The following is a 20,840-nucleotide window of genomic DNA, read 5'->3' on the forward strand; positions in this document are numbered from 1 at the left end:
GAAAATTAGAAGGATATAAAGACAAAAGAATAGGAAGTTTAAGAACTGAAACTATAATAACAGAAACTTTAATGAATAAGCTCAACAGAGAATGAAGAGAACAGAGGAAAGAAAAAGTGAACTAGAAAATAGTATGTGCATCACTAACTACATCCCATTTAAATGCACTGAATATATCAATTAAAAGACTGAGATTGGCTGAAAGGGTTAAATGGCATAACCCCACTATGTCCTGTCTACAGAAAAGTCATTTGAAAGATAATGATATATGCAAGTTGAAAGGAAAAGTGTAGAAAAAGATATACCATGTAAATATTAAAAGAAAGCAGGAGGTACTATTTTAATATCAGATAAAGTAAACATCAAAACAGATAATTACCAGGGATAGAAAGGGACATTATACACTGATGAAGATATGAATCCATCAAGAAGACTTAGCAATCCTAAACTGATATGTGCCATACAACAGGGCTGTAAAATATATGAAACAAAAACTGATAGAACTAAAAGGAGAAATGGGAAAATCCATAATATATCTGGAGACTTCAATGCCTCTCTCTGAACAGTTGATAGAATAACAAGACAGAATCATCAAGGGCATATAGAAGAACTCAACACCGCCATCAACAGGGTCTACTTAACATCAGGGGGTAATATATTCTTATTTATGTAACTCTACCTACCCCCTTCTCAAAGGCACTGATTTTCCTTTTACAAAATTTAATGATAATGGAATAAGTTTACTATGTTATAAAATGTGTCAAAGATTTGCTGGCAAGAAGAACTGTCCTAGACTTTAATTGCCTAACTTTGCAGATGTAGACCCCTTTGAGACCTAAGAGACACATTCAAGGACAAGTTCAAACAGTTCTTAATAGCTCAGTCAAAAGATGTTACTTCATACAAATGGCCAACAAGCATATGAAAAGATCCTTGACATTATAAGTCATCAGAGAAATACAAATCAAAACCACAGTGAGCACCACATACCATTAGGATGACTACTATGTTAACTAACTAACTAACTAACTAACTAAGCTAGTGTTGGCGAAAATGTGGACAAAATGAAACCCTTGTGCACTGCTGGTGGGAATGTAAAATGGTCTAGAGTCTATGGAAAACAATATAATGGGTCTTCAAAAAATTAAAACTAGAACTATCATATGATCCAGCAATCCCACTTCTGAGTATATATCCAAAAGAATTTAGAGTCTCAGAGATATTGGCACACTCATATTCATAGTAGCACTGTTCATACTTGTCAAGAGATGGAAACAACTCAAATGTTTACTGATGGAAGAGTGGATAAGGAAAATGTGGCATATATATAAATACAGCATATACTCACCTTAAAAGGAAGGAAACCTGTCACATGCTACAACATGGATTAATCTGGAAGACGATGCAAAGTGAAATAAGTCACAAAAAGACAAATACTGAATTCACTTAATGAGGTATCTCAAGTAGTCAAATTCATAGAAAAAGAAAATAAATAGTGGTTACCTGGTAGCTGAGGGACAGTGGAAAAGAAAATTGTAGTTTAATAACCAAGTTCCAGTTTTGCAAGATAAAATTCTGGAGATCGGTTTCACAACAACTTGTATATATTTAACAATATTGAACTACACTTAAAAATGGTTCAGTTGGAAATTTTATGTTAATGCTTTTTTTCCCATAATTTTTAAAAATGGTCTTCTCCCTTAATTCTAATGTATACTACCTTAACAAGCCAAGCTACTGAAAAGTTCAAATGTAGTGAACAAAACTTGTTGGATGAAGTGTTGCTCTGTGAATATCATTTATGTCAAATTTTTTGATAGTACTGTTTGGGTTCCTTTGTCCTCACTGATTTTCTGCCTACTTGTTCTGTCAGCTTTTGAGAAGGTTATTGATTTCCAACAATAATTGTGGATTCATCTATTTCTCCTTTCAAATCTTAGCAGTTTTTGCTTTATGTATTCTTAAGCTCTGTTGTTAGGCACATATATGTTTGTGTCTTGCAGAGTCAATCCTTTTATCATGTAGTATTTCTCTTTATCCTTGACAATATCCTAGTTCATAAGCCTACTTTCAAATGAATGTAGCTATTCTAACTTTCTTTTGATTTGTTTGCACGATGTATATTTCTTCACCCCTTTAATTTGAACCTGTTTAATGTCTTTACATTAAAAAATTTCTTTTTGTTTTCAAAATCATAGTTGAATCTACAAAACAGGTTAAACTCCTGTATTTTGTTTACATTTTAGTTTATTCTATTTCATACTTAAATAATCTACACTTTTTTTTTGCAGTAGAGATTTTATAGTCATTTGTTTATACCCTTGAAATTCTTTATATTTTCAGGAGGCCTCTTGACATTTTATAGTTATACTTTAAAACAAATTTCTTTCAATAAAATTACACTGTCTGCAAGTTTTGCCTTTCTGATGCAAATTAGTATTCCAAATAAAAAAGAAAACCTAACAAAATCTGTCATTTAAAAAGAAATCTGTTGTATTTGTTAGAAGTTAAAAAGAGGAAACTTTTTTTTAAAACTTCACTTTAAAAATAAGTAAGATGGCTGCTACCAGAACTGCTCCTCCTTTTTTGACAAGTCAGGAACAGACATTTAAATAAATGCCTAAATTGCAAGAAGTAGAAGGGCTTTGCATCTGGAGAATGTTAACAAAATGCAAAGAAGAAAATTATCTTAGTAAAAATTACTTTCTAAATTACATATGGTTGCAAATTAGCCTTAAAGTCATCTTTTCATCCTACATTTAAAGAAGTCATGATTTGATTGTTAGATTGTCTACTTTTATGAAATGGCAAATGAACAGCTTTACCATGACATCATTATTTAAGTGATTTATACACTGGAAGAAAAAAATGCTCATAAATGGGAGAAATTCCCACAAGTTTTTTGTAATAAATTTGGATTTTCCCTTTAGTTCTAAATTGAGAGTTATGGCTATTCTAATTAAAATCAATAGTTCTGACACACATATGTAAAAAATCCAGAACTATATATATATTTAAACCCCTATAAATAGTCACAGAAAGGTTTATGTATGTTTATCAGAACAGAAAGGCAAAACAAATTACTTTAACAGTCATGGATTTGTTTATGTAGAAAGTAGAAAGTTGGTTTTCTTAAATAACAAATAACCTTTTAAGTTGAATTAGCACTTGGTTTATTTATCTTAGTTTTACAAAGGGGCCATTGTAATTTGGGCTGGTAAAAGCTGCATGGTTATTCCATTACGGTATCGTTCTCCCTAAATTCAAATCTGATCTGTTCACTACATGCTCTGATTTGAAGATATTATTGTAGAAGTCAGCAGTTTGTGTTAAACTGTCATGAGCTGATTCATTGCCTTATAATATCATTTGTGGGGCCACATTGAGTTGTCTTAAAGCAAGAAGTCTGCAAGTTACATCTTTTTCATCAGCACTTAAGCTTTATAATTAACAAATATGATAAAAGTGACACATCTCAAAGATGTGCTCTCTGGGACATTTGCTGTTTCTGTACAGATATCACAAGGCTCTCAGACTGTCCTCACTTTAATAAAAAATACGGTTATAAGCATGAATTTGCATAACTCCTTTGTGGGAGTTTGGGACATAGACAAATTTACTATATCATAATTTACTTTTGTGATGTAAAGAACCAGTGCTGTTTGTTCTGATATAGACCTATAGAGGAACAACTAAGGCAAGGGAAAACTAGAACTCATGCGAGGTCCCTATCATGAGTCATTGTTAAAACCTCACCACTGTGCAGGTTCTATTTCTTCTTCCTTTTTGTAAAAACAAGAATATGCATCATTTATTAACTGTTTAAAACTAAACATTACATAAAGATAACAGCTTGAGTTGCAATGCACATACCATACAATTCACCTATGTAAAGTTTATAATTTAGTGGGTTTTAGTATATTCAGACAGTTGTACCGCCATCACCACAGTCAATATTAGAACATTTTCCTCCCCCAGAAGAACCCCAGAATCCATTAGCAGTAGCTCTCCAACTTCAGGCAATTATTTCTCCTCTCTGTCTCTGTTGATTTGCATATTCTGAATATTTCATGTTATGTGTAAAGTCATACAGTTTATGGGCCTTTGTGATGAACTTCTTTCACTTAGCGTAATATTTTCAGGGTTCTTTGTAATAGCATGATCAGTATTTCATTTCTTTTGATTACTGAATAATATTCCATTTTCTGGATAAATTACGTTTATTTTTTCTTTCATCAGTTGATGAGCATTTCTGTCATTTACATTTTTGGTTGTTATAATGTTGCTATAAGTGTTTGATGAATGTACCCTTGTTTTAAAAGATTGGCTCTTTCAGATCATAGTTTTACTCTCAAATACCACTTTTCATTACTTGAGAGTAATCTGGTAATTATCGTTGTCAAGAATAATAAGAATAAATAAGAATAAAAGAAAATAAACTTTGCTAATAACTTCAGTTGTAAGGAATAAATTGATGTGCATAAGAGACACTTGATCATTTTGACTATTTTTAGTATAAACTATTAAATATATTATATTTAGAGTTATTTTTTATAAAATAGATACTTGGTGCTTGAAAAACTGAAGAAAGAAGAGGCTGACCGAATACATATATTCAGTTCTTTTTTCTATAAACACCTTAATCAGAGAGAGAGGAGAAATCTTCATGAAACAACTAATCTGTCGTAAGTCAATCTCTTTGAAAATATTCAACAGATGTAATAAGACACTCGAGTTCAACTTAGTAAAATTGTTTGTATTTAGGCAGTTTTTAAATTCTATAATCAATTAACAAAATCAATATAATTCATACTATTATAAAACCTCAAGAATACCTTGAATTCATAAAGGTTTTAGATCTAATATCTAGATCAGTATTTTCCAAATATGCCTGATAGTTTAAAAACAGTTACTTAGATACTCAATTAATACAGGTTAGTCTGTTTTCCTCTGGATATTCCATCTATAATACCTAAGAGTGGAACCTGTGAATTTGTACTTTTAATAAGGTCTTGGGATAATTCTTATAAGACCTGTTAGGAAAAAATACTCTGTGTGTTAAACCTGAGCTGCTTCATTGATGACCTATGAGTGCAGTGACTGTGTCTGGCTCTGATGCTCGATGGTGATTGGTCAAAGGCACAGAGTTGGTACATTCTTTTGTCATGTGCTGTTAAATGTCTTGAACTGATGGCAGCTCTGTGTAATATAAGTAATATTTTCTACTATTTCACAGATTGCTAATTGTGCCTCTCAGGGTTAGTTGGTCTTCCTCTGTAATGTGCAATTACGCCTGCTTTCCCAGCGCTCTTCCCTCAGTCATCCCAGGGCACGGTCTGATGTGCGCCCAGCGGGGTGGGGTGCTGTGCACTGTGCACTATGTGGTACAGCTGAGAGCCGGCTCCGCGGGGCCACCGAGTGAGTAGGAGCAGGAACTCAGTATCTCTCTTCCAGATTCGGTCATGAGCAGTTTCGCGCCTCCTAGCTCCATCTCAGATGTTCTGTTTCCTTCCCCCAACTTGTTAAATCATGTTATGCAACTGTTTGCTCTGTTAACATCTTAATCTTCGTATTTACAAATTGCTGCATATAAACCGAAGCAGTAGCACATCTCAAAGGCTTGATAGTTTTTCTCTTGTCTTGCAGAATCCAGCAAAAGCGACATGGGAGAGTTAAAACTTGGACCCGGCATGTAGACATATTTGAGAAGGATTTTATTTTTGTACCCATTAATGAAGAGTGAGTCATAATTTCCTTTATGTTAAATGTGATGGCAGTTTTTATAAAATGTGTGTATGAGGTGAAGAATTCATCCATCTTTAAACCTATGTCTGAAATTTGTATAGTTCTGTATGTGTACTGCTTATTTATGAAAATTAATAGAGTTCTGCAGTGACTCATGTACAGTACTGAATTTTACAACACTGGGTCAGATCTTTCTAATCCATTGTATTCATTCAGTGTGGAATAATGTCACTTTTTAAAAATGGTGTTTCTGTGGCTTGGCAAACAACCTACAGAGACTATACAAAAAGATGATTAGGTCACAGAATTTGAATCTTTAAAATACATTTTGGCTCTTAAAAAGAAGAAACCAAAGGATTTCTGTCCTTGCTCAAGTTGAAAACCAGAAAGCTGATTTCTTGAAACGATTTTAGAAGTAAATGGGATAAACATTTTGTTATTCCCCCTCAGTGACTAGAGACACAATGATGTGTAGAATAGGATTATTATATAATTTCGAGTTGAGAGTTGTTCTATTTCATTTTGGTTTTGTTTCTCATGCCCTCCAGCCAAAGATAACTTTGGTTTATTACTTATTCAGGGAAGAACACACACCATGGGCAACCGCGGAGCCCCTCAGGAAAGTGTGTTTGAAAAACATACAGCAGACTGTGGGCTTTGGTTTGAAGATTTGGGGGAAGGTGTAAGGAAGCGGTGGCTACTTGGGTAAAGAGCCAGCACTCACTCACTTAGCGAGAAAGGGAGATAGCTGGTATTTTGGGGGTTCCACGGTGGCCTTACGTTTGTCTCTGCTTAGACGAATTGGAAAATGGCCTTCTTTTTCTCATTTTATCATGGGTGCAGAGTAACCTTGTCTGAGGTTGGTTTCTGTAAGATTGTTTATGTCTGATAAGCCTAGCCGTGCCAGGCTTGCTTCTGAATGTGCTCTTTTTTTATTCTTACTACCAAAAGCAAATTCGTTCTGTAGTATAATCAAAGTCTGTTTATTTAAAAATCATGCTTTTATCATAAAATCTGTGCTAATTAGCCCAGCCAAAGATAGGTGAGTTAGGTTAAAACATTTGGTTATGGCTACAAAGCCCAATTTCTTCAAAGCTATATATTTAAGTCAAACATAGTATCATAATAAAGTTTAAAACTAACCTTTAATTTCTTCATACTCCTTAGAATAAGGTTTTTTGACACTAATCTGTCAGACAAAGCAACATGTGAGCTGCTTGCTAGGTGAGAGGGAGGATGTACACAGCATTTGTCAGAAATGAACTGTGAAAATTCACAATAGAAATAGAATTCAGGGCAGCCCAGGTGCGCCCCACTTGGTCACTGTATCTCACACAGACGGAAGCTGCCGATGTTGCTTCTCTCACCTTGGTGACAGGTGGCGAACAAAGGTGTACTGTCCTGTGAAGGACTAGGAGGAGACCTGTGCCATTTCTAGACAGAAGGGTCACCTTCCAGCATGAGGCATGAGGGCTCTTTTTTTTGAAGAGGTAAAGCCATAAATATTTATAGACACTAATAATTATATTAGATAGGCTGCCATATACTAGTCATCTATTTTATTTTCAATTTTCTTGGTGGCATTAACTTCTTTAAACTTGAAAGATTATAAGCTATTGTTAAAAAATTGTCCCAGTAATTGACAAGGAGCAGAAATGTAACATTTAGATCTAATCCACATCATAAGATAAGTGAAATTACCTGTTTTAGCCTCTCCTCTCATTGTTGATTTAAGGTCAGTGTAGCTGCTGTTTAAAGGACTCAAAATATAAGCTCTGGCTCTCAGAGGCTGAACTGGCCTCAGTGGCTCTAATGCAGCTTTCTCCTCTCAGCTGGGTGAAGGTAGAGTTTCCCTGGTTTTTAGGTGAGGCAGCAGAAAATGTACGGCTTATCCATATTGTCTGTCATAACTCAGAAATGTTAAGTATGTTAGACTTAGGTTACAGCTGTAGGTACAAAGTCCCTGTATTATACTGTATTCAATCAATTTTTAAAACACGCTTTTCCACAGTTTAGTATTCTGAAATAGAGGTGTGGCTCCGTCTCCTTGTATTCCCATGAGAAGTGGAGGCTGGTGCTGCCCCGCCCACTGCCCGGCCCCCGCTGAGCCCGCGCACGCTGACCCCTTGGGAGAGAGGCCTCCTCCCTCTGGCCTCCCAGCCCTGAAGCCAGCCTCGGACCTTTCTGCGTAGGCTGTCTGCTGAAGACACAATGCTGTGTCTTAGTATTACACCTCAGGGAAGTTAGCGTTTTGCAGAAATGAGAACACAGAATGACTTTTATCCATGTCAAGATACTCGTTTTTCCAATCAGCAAATATCTACTGGACACCCTTCTATATGACAAATACGCTCAGTTAGGAAGTTCTCTGACGACCTGTCCTAGCACATAACACCGTGCCGAGCAGGTATTGAGCCCTTACGCAGTTCTTCCTGGGTTAGTGGGCAGTAGCCGACTTCAGTGGTGCAGTGTCTTACTCATGGCCCATGGCCTACTGTTTGGACAAGGAAGGATTTCATATCTTCAGTATTAAGCAATTCCTACTTTATTAATAAAAACACAGATGTGATGAAAAAGCTATATATTATATACAATAGATTCACAAAATGTTTACTATTATACAGTCTAATTAGACTAATGAAGACATTTTAGTCTTGAGGCTAATTTTCTGTCCTTTGACATGAATAAGCCAGAGGGAAGGTAAATGGGAATGATGAATTAGAGTGATATAATTTACATGTTGTTAAGTTGCCTGAAAAAATGATGAATTTTTCACTGGGAAAGCAAGAAAAGGTTCAAAGGATCACTTGCAAAAGTGGATGCAGGATACATAATTCTTAACAAAAATTATGTTATTTTTGAGTAGACATTGTATTCTGTTAATAAATCAGTGACCATATAAACAGTGTTTTTTTAATGGATTAATTTCAGAATTGAAAATATTGGTCATTTTTAATTTGTTCACAAAAGTTTTAGAAAAAACATTTCAATTGATATTTGTTGCCAAATAGAATAAACTTTTCTAATAATGTATTCAGTAGTTTCATTTGTTTTTTACAGTGCACACTGGTTTTTGGCTGTTATATGTTTCCCTGGTTTGGAAAAACCAAAGTATGAACCTAATCCTCATTACCATGAAAATACAATCATGCCAAAATGTCCAACTGTAAAGGATAGTTGTATTTATTCTCCTTCAGCCAGTGAAATGGACAGTTGTTCACAAAATTCTTCTGTCAAGCCTGTATTTAAGAAGATGCTAAACAGGAAGCATTGCATAGATGTAACTGATTTAAGTGCTGAACAGGAAGAAAGTGACCCTCCTTATCAGAGAAACATGTGCAGTGTGAAATGTAGTCTGAAAAAGATAAATCATACTGCAAGTGAAAATGAAGAATTGAATAAAGAAGAATCTACATGCCAGAAAGTTATTAATAGGAGTAAAAGTGAGAATGGTCTACAGAATGAATATTTAAGTTCTATGTACCATACAGGTATGTTTCTAATGCCTTGAAAAAATCAAGGAATTCCAAATAAGTTGGAAATTTTTATAAACAGTATTAAGATTTCAGGGTGCAGTTTTTTTTTAAATGTTTAAGAAGATAAATTTTAATGTGTATTTTACCACAATTTAAAAAACTCAAAGCCCAATAGGTGTGAACAAATGCTACTGTAAAAAATAACAAAGATTTAAAAATCATAGTTACATATAGGTACATAGATTACAGAGTCAAATACATCCAAAGCCTTAAAAAGCTCTAAAAGCTTCTCCACTTCTCCCCTGAAGCAAACACTTTCAACTGGATTCCTGGGTATTTCCGTCCACATTTCTAAGTGACATATTGCTGCTCCTTGATTCTGATGTTTCATTTTTGGGTGACATCCATCGCCTTCCAGCATGGAAGGGGAGGCTGGCACCCTGTCACCACTGCTTCACACGTCCTTCCCGGTTCTCAGGGTGCAGGTTTTTTTTAAGCCAGATTGATTAAGATATAATTTACTTACAGTAACATTCTCTCATTTTATAAGTATAGCTCAGTAAGCTTTGATAAATGTATACAGTCATGTAATTACTACAACAGTCAAGATTTAGAACTTCCCATCACTCCAGAAATTCCCTTGTGCCTTCTTACAGTCCATCTCCTCCCCCCCCTCCTCCAGAGCGCAGTTCTAAAATTGTACCACAAGGTCTACATTTCCCATTTATAAGAACCTGAATCTATTTTTTATTTCACAGGAAATTATAAATAGTAGTTGGACAGTCTTAGATAAGTAAGGCAAATTAGTTCAGTCTTCTCAATTTACAGATGGGCAAATTGAGATCAAGTGGCAATAAGCAGAAATTAAAGTTTCTCTTCCAAAATAGTTGTTGACATTCAAATTAAATGTTAGTTTCTTATTCTGCCCTCTTCCTTGGGATTTTTTAGTGTAAAGAAGGATACTGGTCCAACCTCTGCTTTTTTATTCACCTTGAGTTCTAATATACTGCTTTTTTTCTTTGAATGAGTTCAACATTTCCAGCACTAGTTACAGATATCTCAGTTTCTCTTCAAATACTTAAATTTCATATCTAATCAATTGTATAGTTATCTCTCCAACCCAAAGTAAAATGGTATTGTAACACCCATAACATGCTATAATATGTGCCTTATAAACTTATTAAAAAGTGAATAAGTCTAATACATTTTCTTTGGAGTTCAAAATCAGTATAAAGCTTGAAAAATCAGGAATTCAAAAAGAACCTTTATCAAAACTTGTAACTGCTGAACACACACACTCCTGGTACCTCTGCCAGCTCAGTAAGTCAGAAAGCTGTTGAGAAGCTGCCATGAGTCCTGGAGGGCTGATCTTTGCCCCTCTGAGGGAGGCACACGGTAAGAGGCTGGAAGGGGAGATTTAGCAGATAGTACAAAAAAGTGCATCAAAAAACAAGCAGAGAAATACTTCCTCTTTTCCAGCTCACTTTCTTTTCCAATCTGTTTCTTCAAGCAGGATATGAAATGAAGATAGGCAAAGTAGCAATTCTTTCTCAGTTTTAGTATTTTAGTACTTGAGTAGAAAGAAGTTAAAAGAGGCAGTAAACAGTCATGGTAGGGATTAATCACTACTTTGGGCATTCTGAAGACTCAGCCTTCAAGGCGGTGTACACCGTTTTCTCATTCCCTTTGAAACAGCCCTGCCAGGTAGTGTATGAGAAGATGCTGGACATTACTAGTCATGAGGGAAGTGTAAACAGAACCACAGCAAGATTCTTCTCAATCCTGTAGTAGCGTGGCTGGAACCACTAAGTCAGGCACTAACCTGGTCAGTATTGGTGAGAATGTGGAGAAATCGGAGCCCCTGTATATTATTAGTGGGAATGCAAAATGGTGCGGCCGCTGTGAGGGCAGTTTGACAGCTCCTCAGAAGGTGAACACAAAGTCAGCATGTGACCTAGAAACTGTTTTTAGATGTACACCCAGGAGAAATAAAAACATATGTTCATACAAGAACATATACATGAATGTTCATAGCAGTGTTATTTGTAATAGCTGAAAGATAGAAACAACCCAAATATCCATCAAATGACAAATGGATAATCAAATGCATATGCATCCCATGGGATATTATTAGGCAGTGAAAAGAGACAAAGGACTGACCTGTGCTACAAGGTGGATGGATCTCAAAAGCAGTATACTAGGTGGAAGGCATCCCCCAAACCACATATTATATGATTCCCTTTGTCTGAAATTTCCTAGACAGGAAAATCTATAGAATACATTAGTGGCTATTTAGGGCTGGCAGGGTGTTGGGGGGCAGAAATGTGGGGAGAAGGGAGTGATGGCTGGAGGGCACAGGGCTTGCTTTTAAGGTTTAAAACATCTTGAAGATAGTTGCACATATGTGCATATATACCAAAAACCACTGAATTGTACACTTTAAATGGGTGAATTGTATAGTATGTGAATTGTATCTCCATAGAACTATTTTTTAAAGTTCTCCTTTGATCAGTAATCTCATACACTTTAATGTGAATTCCGATTGAAGTGCATGACTTAAAGCAATGGGACAAAGCCTAAGGCTTTGTATATCCAAACCCCAGGGACTCCTAGTGGCCCTCTCCTGCAAGGTAATGTTCTAGTCAATGAGTAGCCAGTTAGATTTGAGTAGATACCCTCACAGATCCTAGTGGAGACGAAAGGAAAGAACCATCTGTTTTATATAAAACAGATGGTTCTTTTAAAAACATTGTTTTGTTTTTGTTTTCAGTGTGTGTGTAACCATATCAACTATATCTCCTTAAAGGAAATTAATTTATCTTTATTGTGTGTGATACACTGATATTTTCTATTATTTTTAATGCTTGTCTTAACCCAGTAATGACAGCGTCCCACAGATGGACAAGCAGTGCTCAGAGTAGGCCTGCACATTTCTCAGGAAATGAGGCCCCAGGCTGTCCTCAGATTTCCAGGGGGTCACTCACCTAAACGCGTGCTCAGTCAGAGTGCTCCCCGAGGTGTTGTTACTGCCTCCGGTGAGCAGGCTGTCCTGTGCAAGGTGATGACACTAACACTCAGGATCAGAAGAGCATGTAAGAGTTTTGATTACGATTCATATCTCAATAATTATTTGTTTGGTGTGGGTGTAGAGTTGACAGGATTTATTTTAACCATTGAGCACATAACTTGCAGTGTTGACTACTCATGTCAAATAACATGCTGTTGTCAATAGATGGACTTATATCCCAGGGATTCGGTTTTTAAGGTCATCAGTAGGAAAATACTAATGTGTGGTATCACTACTTTCATTTGCTATTTTCTCAGCTGGGCATCATAGAAAGAGCCACTTTGCTGTGGTATACGAAAACTGTGTGTGTGTGTAAACTCTAGAACCCCACTCAGCACCTCCACATGATCTCACTGTAGTAGAGGCTCTCGGGAACTGGAACTGATCCCTTCTCAGGTTACACCAGGACATTCCTTTACTGAACTAAAATAATTGAAGGAGACTACACCCTTTACATTATTTTTCTCCCTTTTTGAAATGCACATACATTAATATGTATAAGGTTCATATTTACATGACAAAGTTTCTATAGATAGGAACAATTTGCCACTAGAAAAACTTGTTTGTAATTGATCCTTTCTGAGTTGCCTGAGGATTTGGACAAATTTATTCAAATCTACATATTTTAGCATCAAGCAAACATAAAAATACAGCTTTTTGGAAAAGATAAATTGAAAAGGCTATTCTGTGCATAACAAGAGGATTTGCCATAGTATTTTATTGATTATTTTATGTGGTATGTTGCTGATCACAGCATTTAGTTGTATATATGTACACTTTCAGGAGCACATTTTATTTTGCTGTCTTCCCATCCCATCTTATATTAATGTTCTTTATTCCCTTTTAATAACTTATATACCAAACTTAATTTCATCCTGCCTAAAATACCTTAAAGTTGTGCTTTTTAAAACTTGAAAGTGGTATGATCTATAGTAAACAGTATGTTTGGATTGAAGTCCCTGATTCAGGTTTCATTATTTTCATGTAAGTCCTATGTTTTTTGGAAACGTTTTGTGTGATTAGCTTCTTTTTATAATTTGTCCAAAAGCAAGCCTATTTTGCTTAATTGTAATCATGTTTACTTTTTTTACCCTGTATTGTATAGTTTTCCATATTTTCCAATTTTGATTTTTGAAATGTACACTATTTCCATTTTATATTCTACAGTTTGCTAACTATTCCTGCTATTGGACATTGGACATTGAGGTTGTTTTCAGACTACTGTAGCTTTTATTATTAGTTAAAGATCTGGCATACTTTATACAAAAATATCTATAGCCACTAAAACAATTGGTACCAGTTTTTAAATCGTAATGAATTTTAGAGTCTCAGTAGTAGAAACAGCTCCATAATTGACATTGTCATCCAGGTTTTTATTAAAAGTAGCTTATATTTGTGATATTGCATGCTAAGACAGATTTTGTATCCATAATGACTAAGTACTTGACTGCTAGCACTAATTTTCACAGCACATGCTGTAAGGGATATACATGTCCTTTCCTGAATGACATGTTTCTTACTGATGCAGATGGCTTCAGCAAAATTAGTCTGAACTATAGTGACGAGTCAGCCAAAGGCAGTAAAATGCTTAAAGATGAGCTCATCGACCTCTCAGAGGATCAAGATAACCAGGTAAAACCTAATGCTTGGCAAAAAGATCTGATAGTTTATCTAATGAAGAGTTTTTCTTGTGAATTCTATAGGTGATTCCTTTCAACCAGTAGCTCATGCCTTCTAGATACGGATCTCATCTCAAAGTACAAATTCAGTTTTTGACTCAGAAGTTGCCAGGATAAATGCGTTAGTGTTGTTTTGGGGTGTCTGGTTTGGTTTGGGCCACTGTGGGCTAAACTGATATTACCTCAGACAATTTTAATATAGAACTAATCATCCTACCCCAGCATAGCCACCACGCCCAGCACCCCTTTCTCAGATCCTTTAAAGCATTTATGGGCCATACTTTGGTCTCACTTAACTTTCAAGAGGCAGATGTTTAAATTTTTTATTATGTGGTGCATGACTGAGCAAAACTATATATATTTTTCACTTTTCCAGTGGTTCTTTCTCTTTTGCCCAGTTTAAGGTACATGTATCATGGCAGGAGCTGTGAAATAAGAGAGATTTTTCCCAACATGCACAGACACAATACACAGATTGTGGTCAAGGTCTTCAATGAGCACTTACTTGCCTGTCCTTGATCAGAGCAGTTGTGCGGACCAGCTCATCTAACAATGTGTAGTATTATTAGCCTTAATTATCGTTATTTCTACTATGGATTATTTCATTTCTAAGGTTGCCACAGCTTTCTCAGGGAATAAAAAACAACCCTTTGTTTTACATTCAGGATAGTAGATAAGACGCAGTATCATTAGCCTGTCGTCTCTCAAGTGAAGTGGATATATGGTTTTGTCAAGGAAAACTGTTTCCAAAATCCCTTTAAATATTTTATTTGAAAAAATTATTTACATAAAAGAGTAATAACTGTAATTCATTCATGTCCTATTATGAAGCAGCTATCTTAGCCAGTAAACTGTATTTCTATAAAAATACCTAAAAGAGCAGTAATATTTGACTGTGGAAGAATCAGCGACAGTATATTCAGTATTTAAAAGTTTATTTGAGGTTGAGTAAATAGATGTACCAATTTTTCGTATACTTCTTACCAGAAGTTTCTTTTCATTAAAATGTCAGTGTGTGGCATAGATAATAGGAATCAAGCGACATACCACGTTTTCTAATGTCTGATCACCTCAGTAGTGCTGCTCTGTTAGGTTGTCAGTCGTTCACACTGTTTTCAGCACTGACAGTAGACTCTTCATAGGATGACAGCAGCGATGATGGATTCCTTGCTGACGACAACTGCAATTCAGAAATAGGACAGTGGCATTTAAAGCCTACTATCTGTAAACAGTAAGCATTAACTGTATGTCTTGCAAACTATGTGATAATTTTTATTTATGTACTCTCACAGGATAAAGCATAATTGGAACAGTGTTTATTCAAACAAGTATTTAAGCAAAAGTCAGGGTCGGTAAGGAAAATTGAGTCATGCCCGCTGTCCAGGGATCAGATTGGGGATATCAGACAGTCGTTTTGGTCCATGTATGTGCATGTGTGCACACATACATCTCCACAGAGAACCATTTCCTTTTGGATATATGGTGATTTGGAGCAGAAAAGGACAAAGAGTTATCATTTGCCTTCCAATCCATAACAAGGGAATCAGAGCTTATACTGGGTCCACAGCTCCTGTGTGGGGCTGGGGAGTGACCTGAGGCAGTCCTGACAGGGCATGATGAGGTGGGAACCCCTAGTGAGGGAGTCTGTTTTCTTGGTTCTCAGAATTACATGTTCTGACATCTTTCCAGGATCTCCAAACTTCTTACATGATGAAGTATTACCTATTTCTAGACTTCATCTCTTTGAACTTTTTTGGTAGAAAATGTTGGGTGAAATTCCATTAACAGCTTTTGAGAAGCAAACTTCATTTATAAAGGAAATCAGTTAAGAGATCTCTAAATTGTATAAAATTGTAGGCAGGAAGAAGCTAGATCTTTAAATATTCCAAGACCCTTTGCGCTGTATTAGATTTCCTGACTTAACATGGGTTTACAACAAAATTTTGAAGGTTGAATATTATTTATATTGAGTTTTCTAAAGTAGTCTTGCAAAATACACTGTATTCTAACCTAACTCTTTTATGATATGATTACCTGTTTTGTTACCTGTAATGGGTTTTAGTTAAAACTAGGGTTATTTTTCTTTTACTTCTCCATGGTCCCACTTTTGGTGATTTGGAATATGGCGATGTTCAAATTTTCATAATTGTTCTGACTTTCTCCTAAATTTTAAAGTGTTTTTAGGAACCAACTATAGAACTTTAGTGAAATGAAAATTAATATTTTATAGTTTTGTGTTTAACATAACCTTAGATTTTTAAGTACTGGTGGGGGGTGTCTGTGAGGTTTATATACTCTTTCCCCTGAGTTTCACTGAGGCATACAAAGGGAATTTTGAAGGCTTTAAATTTTTTGTTAATGTACATCTTTTTATGCCTTTTAACACTATGAAGTACTAATATTTGGACATTTGTACCCTGCAGACCTTGTATTCTACTGATGGACTCACTCAGAGGCCCTTCTCGGTCAAATGTTGTAAAAATTCTAAGAGAGTAAGTTCAAAACCATACCCCATACTTCATATTCTGCTGGGAATGAGAGGCTCGGTCTGTTTTTATGTATGTGTATTCTTACTAACATGCATTCTTACAGGTATTTAGAGATGGAGTGGGAAGTTAAAAAAGGAAGCAAACGAAGCTTTTCCAAAGATGCCATGAAAGGCTCGAACCTGAAGGTCCCCCAGCAAGACAACTTCAGCGACTGTGGCGTGTACGTCCTGCAGTACGTGGAGAGCTTTTTTGAGGTGGGTTTCAGTGTGTTGGATCGGATATAATAAATAACAAAGTAGTGTATTTGACTTGATGTTAGTGTAAAAAATACCATAAGCAAGTATTTTAAAGAGTTTAGAAATTACCATTTCAGAAATTATCCTAGGGAGCAAAAACTCCCAAAACAGAGAATTTTTAAGGCATAGAAAGACTGTGTTTGTGCTTCATCAGATCCAAGGCTTGTTGACCTCACTCCTCACCACTGATCAGGTCTCCCTGTCCGCTGGTTCTTTTGACTTTAAGAAACCCCTCCCCTCATTTGGACTGCCTCCTTCACCCTCATTTTTCCCCTTCACAGATATATTTATTTCTGGAGGTGTTTCTATTTGCTTGTCTTCATTTCCACAGACCCCACTTCCACCTCAGATCTCTGTAGTCTGGCTTCACTTCCGCCCTTACACTGAAACTGGGCTGTGCCCCCAGGGCCTCCTGACACCACTGGCCACCCCCTCCTCTGCACTCTCTTCTCTGGCTTGGGAGGCGCAGCACCACGCATCCCTGTCCTGGGCGCTCTTTACGGTTGTGCGACTCCGTCCTCTTCTTCGTCCACACCCCGTGTACCACCAAGCCCCGTCTGCTATCTCCCATGTCCACCCCTGTGGCCCTGGTCCAGGCCCAGTACGCCACTGCCAACGCCAAGCAGCCCCCCCAGCCTCCAGCTGCGCCTGCTGCCTTCCGGTTTTCACAAACCCAGACCCGGTCATGTTGCTCTTCTGCTTTAACTCCTGCCGCTGTTGGGGGAAGACCAAACTCCAGAGCGTGGCCCGCGCAATCGATCCAGCTCCAGCCTCGTGCCCAGCGTCGCGGCTCTGCGTTCTGTCCCCTGCGTGCCGCGCAGTCCCACGCTGTGCTGCCCCTCCTGCCTCCAGGCCTGGAGACACATTTCCTGGCCTGCAGCACCCTTCTCTGCTGCTCCTGTCATTCCGTATTTGGCTGCCTCCTACTCGGTCAGGTCTTAGTGCAAAGAGCCTTCTTCTAGGGACTGTGTGAAGCCCCCAGACATGTGTTCTTGAAGGACTCCATGCTTCTCCTCATAAAAAAAAGTATCAGATTGTTTTAATCGTTACCTGCTTATCTAGACTCGAATCAGCAAACTCTTTTTTTTTGGACAAACCTTTTTATAAAGGGCCAGATAGTAAATATTTTACTCTGCAGCCGTATGGTCTCTGGTCCTCCTCAGTTCCACTATTATGGCATGCAAGCCTCCACAGACGCCACGTAAATGAGTTAGTGTGGCTGTGTTCCAGTAGGGTTTTATTTACAAAAGCAGGTAGTAGGCACACTTGGCCCACTAGTCAGCCGTAGTTCCCTTATCCCTGATCTAGATGATAAGGTCCGTAGGCAGAAACTGGCTCACATCACCAGTGTCCAGCACGATGTCCTGGCTTGTGATAGATAATGAGTAAAATACTAAATCAGATTTTGATTTTTCATTTTTAACTCTGGAATGCTTTTATGATTGAAACTAAAATATTACTTGCTGTAATTTTCTAATCTGCATTTGATGTTTTTCTCTGCAGAATCCAATTCTCAATTTTGACCTACCTATGAATTTGGCAAACTGGTTTCCTCCCTCAAGAATGAGAACAAAAAGAGAAGAAATCAGAAACATAATTCTAAAGCTGCAGGAGGATCAGAGCAGAGAGAAGCAGCAGCGTAAGGACCCGCACTCGGCATCTCCGACTGACCTGCTTCCGGGGCTCGTCAGTTTCCTCCAGAAGCTGCGTGACTCCAGCGTGGGCTGTAGGCAGTGAAGAATGGAGGTGCTCACTACTCAGTGATCTGGAAATGTTAATGCTTGTAAAAATGTCATGTAATTAATTTCCGATGGAGTATGTATTAAATAAAAGTCTGTAAATATGTTAATGAGGCCAATTTTTCCAGCATTTATAATTATTTTTTTCACTTGTTAGGAAGCTTTTGTTATGTATTTTCTGTTAATAGTACTTTAAAACTGCAACTTCTAAACACAAAATAAAAAGAAAATATTTATAGGAGGAAATGATTAATTTTGATATTCTTCAGTGAACTTGTATTAAATTCCTCAGTGGGTAATGATATATTTCATGGGGATATTTGAGTATCTATGATAACCCTTTTGACCTCTTGCATTTATTCTAAAATAACTCAAAATAGGAAAGTAAGATGAAATCTAAGGCATTTTGAACAAGAAAGACATCATATGCTTGTGTAGCCAGGAAAAAATGACAGATTTCTAATTCATAAACTCCTTTGTGTTCAGAGACCCCAAAAAGGTAAAAAATATTTATAATTCTACACAAATATTCAAGAAGCACTATTCAGAGCAATTCAAAGAAAACTAACCTTGAATTATCCTACTAAGTGATAACTATACTTTAGCACATGCTGTCAAGGATGTTTCTGAAGACATAAAAGACTCAAGTTAAAACTGTTTTGGTAAGTGTGGTTTGAATTTCAAATATCCCACATTATCTTTCTGCATCATAGCTTGAAGTATGTTTCAATCTGTGGTGGAGTCAGCTGATAAACATTTTTAATCTGTGAACACAGGAATTGAAATAGGAATTTACTATTTTTTATAATGGCTTTTGCTATTTTTTCATTGCTCATTTGTTCTTGTTATTTTGATAAACAGACTTTTGGGGCTTAAGTTTTTTAGTGTAAATTATTTTTATGTGTGAAAGTACTGTATTGCACAATGCATAAAAAAATCTACCTTTTGAACTCCCCTTTAAAATTACTAAGACATGATGGTTTTGCTGATGGATGTAGAACTGCATAGGGATCTTGCTTATGTCTGCTGAAACGATTCTTTTCAAATGAAATGTTTTACATTCTTTCAAAGAAACTTTGAGACTTGAAATATATTTTTTGAAAGTCATTATTTTTAAAATTTCATTTAAATAATGAATTTAAAAATGCACTTGTAACAAGTGGAGAATAAAAGGAAGGTCATTTTTATCAGCAGCAATTATTTTATATTTTTAGTCTGGCATTGCACACAACATTTTAGGGTATTTTCTTGAGTTTAATATAAAGTCTATGTGGGAATATGGGATGGATGGGGTGTTGTTAACAGCAACCAGAAAAAGTCTATTGAGACACACTCATCAAGGGAAACAATGAAGTGTAAACTTAAGGAAGGTCACCAGATGTGGTATCAATTGTAGATTTGTTACTTCACTGAATTATTGTAACATTTCCTATTTTTGATAGAATTATTTCTTTTTTAAAGGAATACTCTAGGTCTGCTAGCTCTGATATGAAGAAATAAGAGCTTAGTTTTATTATTTATTGAGTATGGACCCAAAAACATGGAAATTGTTTTTTAAGAGAAAACCCTGATAACAGTGAGCAAAAGTGACATATTTGACTTTCTTTGTGCTGTGTTTTGTCAGAATTTGAAGGTACCAAAAAAACTATTCTAAAATGCTTGTTTGTTTTGTTTTAATTTCTAATGGTCATACTTTACACATTTAGTTTTTGGTAAGATAAAAAGATAACTTGTCCCTTGGGCTCACTAAAGTCAGTCACGTTTTGACATGAAAAACACAGATTTCTGTCAACTTCTAGAGAGAGAGTATCTAGTTGTTTGATCATATTTCTTTCACGTCATGTAGAAGTCTATGTTTGAAAGTGTGTGTGTGCATCTGTCTTTGGAGACTGCCTGTTGTCCTCCCAGACTGGAGAACCTTCGGTGTCTGTGCACGTGTGCTTGGTGATTGTGTGCTCTGCCACTTCTATGTGTAGTTTAAAGTGGATATCAACCTTTTAAACTGTGTTATGAGTACTTAGAAGTCGTGAAACAGAATTTTAAAGTTAAGAGGTTTGTTACTAGACATTGAAACTGTATGGAGAGTATCTGGTGTCTTAACTAATTAGATAGATCTGCTGTATTTGTTTTCTTCTTGGATAGAATAACAGTTGATCATTTTTAGAAGAGTTTCAGATTACTTGCCATAAAATATGTATGTGTCTGAGCTCTCAGCAGTCCAGGTGCGAGGGCGGTGTCTTGCTGTCCTTTCCCTTTGATGTCGCTCATGCAGCTGAGAACTTAGTGGTATCATTTCAAATTCACATAAACCTGAATCAGCTCAGCATAGTAGTTTGTGCTTAAACTACT

At 36.4% G+C, this 20,840-nt stretch overlaps 1 protein-coding gene across 1 annotated transcript in view; it reads left to right on the plus strand.

The window, feature by feature from the left end:
- The window catches only part of LOC118928372 (sentrin-specific protease 6-like), a 55,397-nt gene extending 36,908 nt beyond the window's left edge, over positions 1-18,489 (plus strand). Inside the window, exons 12-19 of the mRNA XM_057493869.1 lie at positions 4,563-4,685; positions 5,647-5,739; positions 8,806-9,236; positions 13,817-13,920; positions 15,110-15,198; positions 16,391-16,459; positions 16,560-16,710; positions 18,256-18,489. Of these exons, the coding sequence (XP_057349852.1) occupies positions 4,563-4,685; positions 5,647-5,739; positions 8,806-9,236; positions 13,817-13,920; positions 15,110-15,198; positions 16,391-16,459; positions 16,560-16,710; positions 18,256-18,489 (1,294 nt within the window). The remainder of the gene's footprint in view (positions 1-4,562; positions 4,686-5,646; positions 5,740-8,805; positions 9,237-13,816; positions 13,921-15,109; positions 15,199-16,390; positions 16,460-16,559; positions 16,711-18,255) is intronic.
- Positions 18,490-20,840: the final 2,351 nt, after the last annotated feature.

Source organism: Manis pentadactyla, chromosome 16 (genome assembly GCF_030020395.1).
Source record: "Manis pentadactyla isolate mManPen7 chromosome 16, mManPen7.hap1, whole genome shotgun sequence".
NCBI lineage: Eukaryota > Metazoa > Chordata > Mammalia > Pholidota > Manidae > Manis > Manis pentadactyla.